The sequence below is a fragment of the Emys orbicularis genome, chromosome 1, assembly GCF_028017835.1.
Source record: "Emys orbicularis isolate rEmyOrb1 chromosome 1, rEmyOrb1.hap1, whole genome shotgun sequence".
Classification (NCBI taxonomy): Eukaryota; Metazoa; Chordata; order Testudines; family Emydidae; genus Emys; species Emys orbicularis.
This window is the reverse complement of record NC_088683.1, coordinates 136913539-136925825: the sequence shown is the minus strand read 5'-3', so window position 1 is coordinate 136925825 and position 12287 is coordinate 136913539. Positions and strand designations below refer to the sequence as shown.

General features: G+C 39.9%; 1 protein-coding gene across 1 annotated transcript in view; it reads left to right on the top strand.

Annotated features, from left to right (window-relative positions):
* Nucleotides 1-12287, top strand: part of LOC135883765 (potassium voltage-gated channel subfamily KQT member 1-like) — a 522644-nt gene that overhangs the window by 96539 nt on the left and 413818 nt on the right. The window contains exons 6-9 of the mRNA XM_065411048.1: nt 572-712; nt 7954-8064; nt 9899-9994; nt 10786-10900. Coding sequence (XP_065267120.1) covers nt 572-712; nt 7954-8064; nt 9899-9994; nt 10786-10900 — 463 coding nt within the window. The remainder of the gene's footprint in view (nt 1-571; nt 713-7953; nt 8065-9898; nt 9995-10785; nt 10901-12287) is intronic.

Sequence of the window (12287 nt, the reverse complement as noted above, 5' to 3'; positions counted from 1 at the left end):
CAAAGAGACTAACACAAATGCAACCAAAGTAAGTCAGGCCTAGATGCCGACTACAGAGTAAATGGTGGGACATCGTATGCAGGGACATGAATGGATGAACAGACCATGCACAGGAATGAATGGTGATGCTGTGCTCCCCATATCTGTTAATATGCTGGGGGATGTGAAGAAGAAACAAATTTACTGTAAATAAATCACATACTCTAAGAATGTATGGTAGGATTTATCTTCAGTTTTAAAAGGCATATCATCAAAGTTGGCCAATGACATTGCAAAGTCTTATGTCTGTTTTTACCTGTCCAAATCTACTGTCAGGGTCCGTTTGTCCTTGAATGACTTAGTTTTGAAGCAAATAAAAAGCTATTCACTGATTCATCTATTTTTTATGGGAGCACATTTTGCATTCTAAACATGCTGATAGTGTCTTTTTAACATTGCCATTGCACAGCATTGCCATGATAGTGCCTTTCAGCAAAAGATGCTAGTATGTAAAACCAAACAAAGTTATTGGTTTCAAACTGGAAAGTACATAACTTAAGCCTTACATACTATTTCCTTTCTTTTGTGATAGGAACTCATAACCACTCTGTACATTGGATTCTTGGGACTGATCTTCTCATCCTATTTTGTCTATCTTGCTGAGAAGGATGCAGTGGATGAAGATGGAAGAACAGGTTTCTCCAGCTATGCTGATGCCCTGTGGTGGGGTGTGGTAAGTCATCTGTAGCAAAGTGTGTGCCTAGTCTTTGTTCACTCTCATGCAAGATAGATCATTGACGTTAATAGGGATTTTTTTTTTCCAGAGTAAGGATTTATTGATTGGCAAAATCAGGCTTTCAATTTGTAAATGGTAATCTAAAAGGGAAATTTTACCTTTATTTTTTTTTAAAGTAAACTTAATAGAACTAAAGTATGTCAGTATTGAAGTATATTATGAAGGCAAAGTAGTGGCTCCATGGTGAAGTTTGCATTGCGTTTTGTACTTAAAGTAGGAATGAAATCCTTATTTTAAAGAGCGAGAAATTAATCTTGAAATTTTATATGCTCTTTTGAGCCCAATTTAATTTTCAGTGATTATTCTAAAAAGAAACATTACTGTAAGAATGTGCCCTCTGAGAAATTTAGGCCAGGGTATTCCATTATTCAGATACCTCTAGCTATGCCACTGTACTGACAGCCCCCAAAGCATGCGTGTGGATGTCAGTCATGTGTACTACAATGCAAACTGAATATTTTAAAACATGGAATATAGGAAGTTGTGATAACATTAAATAGTTCTGTTGAGAGTAGTTGACAGAGCCCTCCAGATCCATCAGCTGTTTTGGATGTCTGATAGTGCTTCCCAGATTCAGCAGCAGGGCTCAGTAAGGAGTCGTGGTGAACTAGAGAAGAAGGTTTGGGGCTGGGGGTAATGGGCAGTTATGGGCGTTGTGTAGGGGTGTGAATGCCCAGCTGGGTGGAGAAGGGAATATGTGGTTATGTGGGGAGTGAAGAGAGAGAACAGGTATTGGTGAGGTGGTATTGGAACAGGTATTGGTGATGCTCCTCTAGCCATATTCATCACATTAGTGACACATCTCTGGGAAATGTCTTTCCTCTGCTCACCAGCAGTCTGAGTCTGATACACCACCTGTGCTCCTGAGGCAGCTTTCCCCACTGGCAAATCTCATGTGGCTAATGAGTGTCAGTGTGACAAACCAGAGGAGGTTGACAAATCAGGTCTGGTGATAGGGAGGGGAATGACATACCCTGAGGAGATATTATTGGGGGCAGACTTAGAGCCACTAGCTCCCAAATATCCACAGTACTCCCCCACTTGCCCATTCAGCCCTTACACATCCCTTAACTGCCTATTCTCTTCGTCCCAAACCACGCTGTAAAGCAAAATCTTAATTCCTACCTCATACTACCCATTGACAAGTATACAGTGCATATATCTAACAGATGTTACATTTGCTGTATTTGTTGTAGTGTTAATAAGGGAATGTTGTGTATTTCATACTCTTTCTTCATATGTGCAAGGGAGTTCATAGCAGAGGTGTGCAGCATGTCTGTAAGACTATTGAATGTGATGGGTGAGTGCTAAGGTATGCTACAGAAAGTTCTCTCTTGCTTATGTGGGTGGGTTTTGCACTTACGCAACCTTTTGCTGGCTTTGACATACATAAGTGAGTGAGTGAGTGAGTGAGAGAGAGAGAAAATTTAGGCTGGTTTAATCCAAGACCAAAGGGATAAGCAGTTCAAGTCTTTGTAAAGAAAAGATGGAAAACTTCCTTAAGTAACAAAGTAATATTTTACCATCTTTGCATCTAAATAATCCTTTAAATAAAGACTGGTAAGAGTTTGTGGGATGGAAAAAAAAAAGGGCCTTGAAAGTCCCAATACATAAACATTTACAATATTTGTGTTAGAAGGGTGGTGTACAAACCTTTACTAAAATTATTTTTTATAAAAGTTTGGCTTACCCTTTTTTTAACGGCTCAGTTCAAAAATGTTGTAAATCTTTAATTCCAGTGATTTGGTTATCATGTATTCAACTAATTTGTAGGGTACACAAAGCATCCAATAAATTGATCCAAAAAAATGAAAAACCCTGACCAACACCCCCCACCCCCCGAAATGACCGGACAGAACTAAATAGTCTGGCAGGGGGAAACCAGTGGCCCACAAAATCAATTGTTTGTTAAACCCCTCTGTAGCCATACATGATAAAAAGTTTATAAGGAACGTAAACCTTTGTGCAGCTGGGCATAAAACAACCCCTAATCAATCGAGCTTAGGAAGAAACTTTCCACAAGAGCAGATTGCTGAAAAAATATAGAATAAAAACCAAAACAGTAAAGGCCAAACAAATCTGTGCCTTTTTAGACTGACATCACAAAAAGCCATGTCTATGCTGAGGAAACGTTAACAGCAATCAATTCCTACTTGTTCTACCACCAGTTCAGTTGAACTAGTTTTCAAAACAGTGGGGACATGGCTGCTCAGCTAGTTTTTACCACCGTTTCAGCTAAATATGATGAAAAGTAAATGTAATCAAAATGGTATTAGAAGAGGGTCTAGCTGTTGGAGTCTCAACAACATTAGGGCTCCCACCAGAGCTAGCATTAGTTCAGCTGATCTCCTGGGAAGCTTGTAAATTCCCCCAGTGGTCCAAAGAGGTTAGTGGCAACGTGTGTATGTGTGTGTATCTCTCTCTATAATAAATTGGGATGACTGTTCAACGTAATTGTTATAGGATGTCGATCTCTGTTCTTGTGAACTTTGTAGTATTTAGCTATGGTTTAATAAGGTTTCCCGTCACTGTGGTATATAAACACCTTCCGTGAGAAGTAAACACAAAAACATCCCTCTCTTTTAGCTACTGGCAGGAACATGCTTAAAGAATTAAATCCAATTTTCTAACATGAGAAACTATTTTGGAATCTAAGGGCTAGATGCTGCAGGCCTGACAGAGTAAAGGCTGCAGAATCAGGGCTTAAAATAGTTAAGATCTCTTCATATGAGCATATTTTGCAAATATTCTTGATTATAAGTTAATAAAAGAAAACTGGGAGAATTTTCAACAGAAATGAATAAGTTCAAAATGTAGGCTAATCGGTGCTTGCTTTAAACGCTTTCCATTGTTTAAGATAGGAACATTTAGAATTCAACCTATTTTTTTTAAAGTGTTTATGTATTGTGCAAAGTGCTCAGGGATTTTTCTGTAAAATTCTACTTGAGTTGTGTAATGGGTAGATAAAATCAGCTTTGTCTTTATCTGTGTGAGGCACATGAAGGAAGAACACTGTTTAAATTGTTTAAGCTTTCCAGACGTGTAGGCCTCTGCAGCATTAGTGAGTCACGGTGCAGGTGCAGTTCACAGCTGGGACCAGTGACACAGGGCAAAGTGAATCACTTAGTTTCTTTTTCTTTTAGAACCTCCTATACCACAAAAACACAGATGTGGAGTTATTAGGGAGTGAAATTTGATTTCACTTTTGCTTTTCAAAACTAATCCAAGATTTAAAAAAATCTTGGTAGCAGCTTTTGAAAGGTTTTTTTTGTGTGTATCTGCTAAAACCACAGAGTCTATTATGTGTGAGATTTTGCCTACTGTAGAAAGTGCAAGCTTGCTGAATTTGATACAAAGGTCCTAAAGGGTTTAAACTTGAGGAAAAAGGAAAATAAAACAAAAATGAAAGGAATTTGGAACCAAATGTTAACCAGGTTCACTCGCTCTAGTTGAATGCAAGGCTGTTTCATCTACTTTTGACAGGCATGGCAGATTTAATTGCAGAGTTCTACCGAAGACTTGTAGCTTCTTATGTGAACCATTTTCAGCACTATTACCTTGTTAACATATATGGAAAGACATTTCCTAAGGGATTATCAGTCTGGCAAAATTATTAATCCTGCCTGTTTTAAATTATTTTTGAATCCTCTTTCGGGGCAGAAGTTGTTAACATCTCATTTCCATTCCTATCTCTTGAGACCCTTCCTTAGTATCTTTTGATGAGAACAGGGCTAATTTATGTCTTGTAGAATTTGAGTCAAATAGCTGATTGTTTACATCAGGTTACTCTGCCTGTAATACCAATTTTTGAGCTATTTCACCAAATCTCCAATATCAAGTACCCATGTCCGAGCCAGAGCAATGTCCCTTTATTTTTAATGTTTGGTCCTAAAGCCCTGAACTTGAAAGAGCTTTAAGCCTGTGAATAGTCCTATTGCTGTCAGTGAAACTACTCTCATTCTTGAAGCTATGCATGTGTATGCGTTTGTAGGATCAGAGGCTAAATTAGCTAGAGCATGTGCAGAAGATATGAGTGATGTAGTGAATCTGGTTTAGGCAACAGGCTTATTTTTTCAATAGCTAATTATTAAATATATGCTGACCGGTTCACTAGCATCTACTAGAAATACGTTCAAAATAATTCTGGACAGGATTAAGAAAGATGGAGAATTTACATTATCTATAATCCATTCTGCATACTTACAAGTATTAATTAGATTAGCAAGAAAAAGTCCTCTTAAAGTGGCAATGGAGAAACTTCCTGAGACGTGTTCAGACACCTGCAGGAATCTGTCCGCCAAATGTCTGCTGCAGGGATGGAAAAGCCTCTCTCCCTTTTTCTGTGGTTATGGCTTTTCATTCCCACAGTAATGTTAGAGTAGTTCAGCCTTACGGCAGTTGGATTTTAATTCCTGAGTGCTGGAGAACTCAGAAAAACAAGGAGCCTTTCATAGGAAAATGAAGGGGAGAAGAAAAAGCAAGACATTAATGGATTATCTGGGTGCACTGAGAAGCTGAATGGTCATTAAGGAATCATTGCTTTAATTTCCTCCGCTCCCCAGATCTGATCGTTTTGAAACTTAACGTGTGGTGTTGGTGATTATCATTCTTATTTCTTTGTTTTGGGATAGTAAGCAATAGCCCTAATCATTATTAGGGCCCTGTTATGCTAGGGGCTGTACTGACTCATGGGAAGATGTGGTCCTTGCTGAGGTGAGCATACAGTTGAAAGTTGCAGGGAAATAAAGATGCTAAAATATTGAGTTTGTTAAACAACTGGCATTTTGTTCGGAATGAGGAGCCAAGAATCTATAAAGTAAATGTGAGTCTAGTTTTCAGGCTTGAAAGTCTTAGTTCAATAGTATTTTCAGCCCTGTTTTTTTTTTTTTTTTTTTTTTTTTTAAATCCTCCTTCCGATCTCATTACAGTGCTTCTCTGAGAGAATGCTCTAAAGCAGTGGTTCCCAAATTTGTTCTGCCACTTGTGCAGGGAAAGCCCCTGGCGGGCCGGGCCGGTTTGTGTACCTGCCGTGTCCACAGGTTCAGCCGATCGCGGCTCCCACTGGACGCGGTTCGCTGCTCCAGGCCAATGGGAGCTGCTGGAAGTGGCACGGGCTGAGTGCCATACTGGCCGCCACTTCCAGCAGCTCCCATTGGCTGGAGCAGGGAACCGCGGCCACTGGGAGCCACAATCGGCCGAACCTGCGGACGCGGCAGGTACACAAACCAGCCCAGCCCACCAGGGGCTTTCCCTGCACAAGCGGCGGAACAAGTTTGGGAACCACTGCTCTAAAGGAAGCATATTCTCTCCAACTGTTTATAGGATCTTCAGGAAAACCTTAAAAACTATAGATTAATGATTGTGAAGTGCTTTGATATTCTGATGAACAGCGCTTTCTAAGAAATATGCATTATTGTTATTATTTATAGTTTCTAACGGTGCAACAATTGCAGATAGCAGCAACTGTGCCCTAAATGGCCATATTCTCACTAGAGCCGTTCAAAAAATGTTTGCCAAAATGAAATTTTAGTGAAATACGTTATTTTGTTGAAGCCATAAGGTTTTGCGGAGATGTATTTGTTTCCATGAAACTTTTAGTAGGAAGGTTTTTGAGTTGGGGTGAGCACAGAGAGCAAAGACTGACTCTGTAGCTCAGTGGGAGAGTCAGGTTCAAGCCTCTGCTCTGCCTGTTTTGGTGTGATACAGGATGAAAAATTCTGCTCTGATTTGGTGCAGAGGAGGGAGTGGAGCCTGGTTCTTCCATGTCCCAGGTCAGCACGCTAACCATGAGGCTAAACAGCCTCCCTCTCTTCTTTTCAGAAATATATATATTTTTTAAAGATTTTGTCCAAGGAGAAACAAAAACAAATTCTGAAATCTTGAAAGTTGCCACAAAATGGAATCGTCATCCTCTGGTCAACCCTAATTCCCATAGCCTCCTTTGTTCCCATTGTGAATGGTTAGGTGAATATGAATTCATCAACCTATTTTGGTCATATTTCTGGTATTATTGGTGGCAAAATGGAAGGAGTGGAGGATAGGTTTGGGGCTATGTCCTGAAACCTAATAACTCTTTATAGCCTTAGCTGTTAAAATTATTTGTATCAGACAGAATGAAAAATACTCTGTAGTCAATGGCTAGAGCTTTTAATTTTGAGAAGAAGTAAACCATCTTTGCAATGTTGAAACAGGGCAGTGGGCAGGGCCAATTATGGCAATATGATGAAAGATTCAGCATGTATACAACCTGGGACTGCAGATTCCCTGGGAAGCGGCTGCCTCCACACCACCACCTAACACCCCTGACAGTAGAAACACTTACCAGAGCATGAGTCTCAGGGGCCCAAACATGGGTGTGCTGCCCAGCAAGAGCCAATTTGACAAGACATTCCTGATGGGTCCAGACATACTGTTTTAGCCTTGGGAGGAAGTTTGTCTCTATAGCTAGGCAGAATCCTAGCTAGCTGCTGTTACAGACTATGCTTTTTCACGCTATTCCTGACCTTAGCTTTACCTCCTGGCTCTGATATCCAGTTCTTGACTTGGCTTTGTCTCCTGCTTCTGACTTCCAGTTCCTGACCCCTGGCTTTTAGGTCCCATCACTGACTCCTGACTCTCGCCCCTGGTTCCCAACCCTGGATCAACCCACAACTCCACTTCCTAGTGTCTGACTGGCTCTAGCCACTAGGCCACCTGTCCAAAACCCAGCCCTGACATATGGTGTGTTAGGCATGCCTTGATATGAGCCCCGCGCCCCTCCCCTCCTGGCCTTGCATCCCACTTTGAGTGGTGGCGGCAAGGGCCTCCTCTCCCAGACAGGCCAGATGCAACAGGATGGGGTCCCCTTGTACTTATATTCTGTCTGCTGGTGTATCTATTTGGATGGGTGTGCTGAAATCATTGTACTCCTCTCTTCCTGCTACGAGTCCTCTGCTGGGGTGGTGTTGATGGAGCCCCCCAGTGCAGTGCCCCAAAGAGATGAATGGGGTTACTCACCCCTCTCCTGGCTATTCAGATTGAGATTCTAACATAAGCAAATGATTTCAGGAGCTAGAGCTTTAGGCACGGGCCTATAGTGTTTATGCCAAATGGATTGTCCTACATTGTGCTGCTTTCACATCACTTTCTGAAATAACTTTATAACTTTGCAGTGAATATTTTCTTTGTTTATGGTGCAGGTAACGGTCACAACAATTGGTTATGGAGACAAAGTACCACAGACATGGATTGGGAAGACAATAGCCTCCTGTTTCTCAGTATTTGCTATATCTTTCTTTGCTCTTCCAGCGGTGAGTGGGAATTCAAAGTAGTATTTAATCCTATGTGTAAATAATACAAATACTTGTTAATTGATGCCATTGTTAAGAATTTTTTTTATTTTGTCTCAGAATATACCAAATAGTTTATTGCACCTTTTAACTTGTAATATTCATCATGAAAGGAAGGATGATCCAATTTTTTTTTTGGGGGGGGGGCGTTAGCCTAGGACTTGGGAAACCCAGGTTCAGTTTCCTGCTCTGCCATAGACTTCCTGTGTGACCTTGCGCAAGTCACTTTTCTGTGCCTCAGTTCCCACTCTGTAAAATGGGTGTAATAATCGCTACCTCATGGGATAAATTGTCAGGCACTCAGATTAAGGTTGCCAACCCTCCAGGATTGTTTTGGAGTCTCCAGGAATTAAAGATTAATCTTTTAATTAAAGATTATGTCTTGTGCTGGAACCTCCAGGAATACGTCCAACCAAAATTGTCAACTCTAGCTCCGATAATGTGGTGATGATGGCCATTTACATTCCTTAGATATTGGGAATGAAATATATAACAATACCTTGCTTTTCTATAGCCCTTTTCATCCATAGATCTCAAAGCCCTTTATAAAGGAGATAAGATTCATTATCCTCATGTTACGAATGGGGATACTAAGGTACAGTTAGGTGAATTGACTTGCCCAAGGCCAACTGGCAGGCCAGTGGCAAAACTGGGAATAGAGCCCAGATCTCCTTAACTTCATGTCTTTTATGATTTAAAAAACTGAGAGATTGAAAGGAGACAACCTCAGCAACCTGGGAATCTCAATCAGGTCTGCTGCAAAGCACCATTGCTAGGCCTTTTTTTTTTTTTTTTGGCTCCCCAAATTGAATATGAATGAATGTAAGGACAAACTAACTAAAAAAATTAAGCTATAAGACTTTTGCTGAAGTTTTGAAAATAAAATCCTTGGAATGACATAGCATTACACATAACATAGCAACAGGTAGAAGGAATGTCGGGCAACAAGAATGGTGTGCAGCTTTCAGTCTGAAGCTTGAAGACACACGCTGTTCTTGTCTAGATGGAAACTCAACTCAGCCCAATTCCATTGTATTTACTAAAGGTTTGTTAATATTTTGAGCAAAACTGGGCTACAGCTTTGTCAAAACCAGGTGATACTTGACTGTTCTGACTGAGTTTCATTGCAGGTTTGTTCAAAGCAGAACTCGGAGGGTATGAACCCACATTACTAAAAACTAATGAAACCTCTGAGAAATTGAAACTGGATACAGCTATAGCTCTGTAATAATTTATTGCCCTAATATAGACCCATTATAAAAGAAATGTTGCACTCTATAAAATTGTATGTATGTTTCCTTGAGTTCTTCCACAGGTGACAGGTGAAAAGAGTGGTTTATTTGTGGGGGAAGGAAATAGTAAGTGTAAAATACATCTGGAGTTCATTTGTTTTTCTCTCACTATCATGTGCCAATTGCTTTTAGAATGTAGTGAAAGTGGCTACAGCTACTGTATTGAATAATATTCCCCATAAATGCTAGCTGTGAATGTATGGTTGTTGTAAGTCTTTTTTGGGGACAGAATATTTCCTGATTTGTGTAAAAGAGTTAGTGAACTCATGTGATGCCCAGAATACCTCAAATACACTGTATTTCATCACTGGATAAATAAATTTCATCCTCGTGGAAATGTTAAGAGTTAAGATACTCCCTGACTGTAACTGAGCTTAGGTGAAATTCTCTCATTAATATTAAAGGAGGAGTTGCCAAGAAGAAAATGTTTTTTTATTTCATGCTTTAAATTTTGGTTTAAAAAAGTTTCACCAGAGACTTACCAGTATTTGGTTTATTTTTAGGGGATTCTGGGTTCTGGTTTTGCCTTGAAGGTACAACAGAAACAACGTCAGAAGCATTTCAACAGGCAGATCCCAGCTGCAGCTTCTCTAATTCAGGTAATCGCTTGAATAATAAAACAGAGTAGATGGAGGAGTATAGTTTAGTGGTCACAGGACTAGGAGTTATGACTTGTAGTCCATCTCTGCTGATAATTGGCTTTTAAACCCTAAATCATTTTGCCTCAGTTTACTGATCTGTGACATGAGGATAATTACCTATCCCACAGGCTTGTTGTGAAGTTTAATGTTTGAACTTGTTGAACTAAAGAAGCAACTTTGTCATTTATTTTTAATTTTCATGTAATTATAATCTACCTTGTAGTATTCCCATTAGTACTGCGTATGTCTTAAATAATTGAGTGTGTATGTATGGATACATACACCCAACTTTGGAAAATGCTCCAATATTACATTTTATATAGTGTAAAGAGACTGTCAACTGAGAACAAAGTTACTAAAATGTGGCACAATGCATAAAAAAGTAAAGCTGGAGCATTTCTTAATGTTCTAAGAGTATTTCTTCTTATGGGGCAGATTTTCATCTGCATGTGTAGTGGATTAGGCCACTTCCACTGATAATACTAAGAGCAGCATATTTAAAAACACCACATGCTGAAGTGAATATGACTCTTGGTGATGGTTACCTCTTAGCACAGTTACTCGTGGGAGCGACTGCATTTTATTTGACATGACAGCACATAGTGGTTCAATGAAAACCGTTTGCAGCACATTTGTATAAATCAAAGAACACACTGTAGGTTTATTTTTGGCAGGGTTATAGTTACCTTTACTTCAGAACACAATGCCCATTTGTTCACAGAAAGAATTGTTTGGTTTTTACTTTACAGACTCTATGGCGGTGCTATGCAGCAGAGAAATCATACAGTTCTACAGCAACATGGAAGATCTATGTTACATCGCCTGCTCAAAATACAAAAAAAACACCAGCGCCATCTAGCCCTAGTCTGAGAAAACAGGTTAAAAGGAACTTGCCATACTTATTTTCTTCTTGGTTTTAATTTAGTTAAGTAATATAAGTAAGAGGTATAGAGGTTGCAGGGAATTTGTAGAAACGTTTGGGTTGGAAGAGACCTGTAATGGGATATGGAATCTATTTCCTTACATTGTGTCAAGATCAACTTAATTGTCCTTAAGGCAAACTTGATGGACGATATGTCTCTGTTTTGAATGTATACATTGGTTTCTATGGGCATGATTCTCCATTACCTTGTCCCTTATGTAGACATTTATAACTGTTCAACTAAGCATACATTGCTATCTTATATGAGCTGGTAGCATTTTATATCCATTTTACACTCAACTGAACAGTTATATATGACTGGAAAAGGAAAAGGCAGTGGAACAGTAGGGCCTGTGCTCTCAATTTGGCTAGTAATATCTAAATTAATTGGTTTAAAGTGCTTATCTCTATAGAAGACCTTTGAAAAGCGAGTAAGGCAAATATCCCAGTTTGGCTGAAATAAAGCCGAATTTCAGTGCATGCCTCTGTTGTTTCCAAGTGTATTTTATTATTTTCATTACAGTAGCAGATAGACGCGCTGTGCAAATGCATAGTAAGAGACAGGTCGTGCCCTGAGGAGCATACAATCTGAACAGACAATTCAGACAGAGGTGGGGACGGATAGCACAAGGCATGGCATTGCTCTGTGCCTGTGTAATCTCATACAACAAGCTAGTGGCAGGGCTAAGAAAAATAACTCAGGTCCTTTGACTCCCAGGCCAGTGTCTTTCCTTCTGGATCACACTGCCTCTATTTATTTTTCTAGTTTTATCTAGTGCACTATTATACCTGGATTTCCCTTGCTATAACTTAATCCCATAATTACAGATTCTGCCCTTGTTCATTAATGGGTGAAACTCACCCTTGTGAAGAGGGCCAGCGAAGATTTCTCTGTACCACTTAAACCTACCCTGGCCCTTATTCTGAGGGTTCAAGTGGCTATTGGCTTTGTGCAGGGCCTTGGCAGGGGGTGAATTTGACCCTGATGAGAAGAGCTGGCTCTTCTCAGACACACACTGTCACTTCATGACAATCTTTAAAGCACATACACAAGCATGTACACATCCATACTAATTAGGTACACTGTTTCAGGAAGTGGTCAACTGACTGATTTGGGTTGTCAGCCAGGATACAGTATGTGTGTTACTTATCACCAGATCTTTGCCCAGCCATCAGCTTTCAGCTCAGTTATTGGTCACAGCAGGAGCTGACACTGCATACAAAGGTGGAAAGGAGAACAGAAACAACTATAGTTTTTTCCCAGTTCCCTAGCAACCCAAATTGCTGGAAAATAGAAAGAGACAGTTAGAGGTGCCTATCCAATATAGG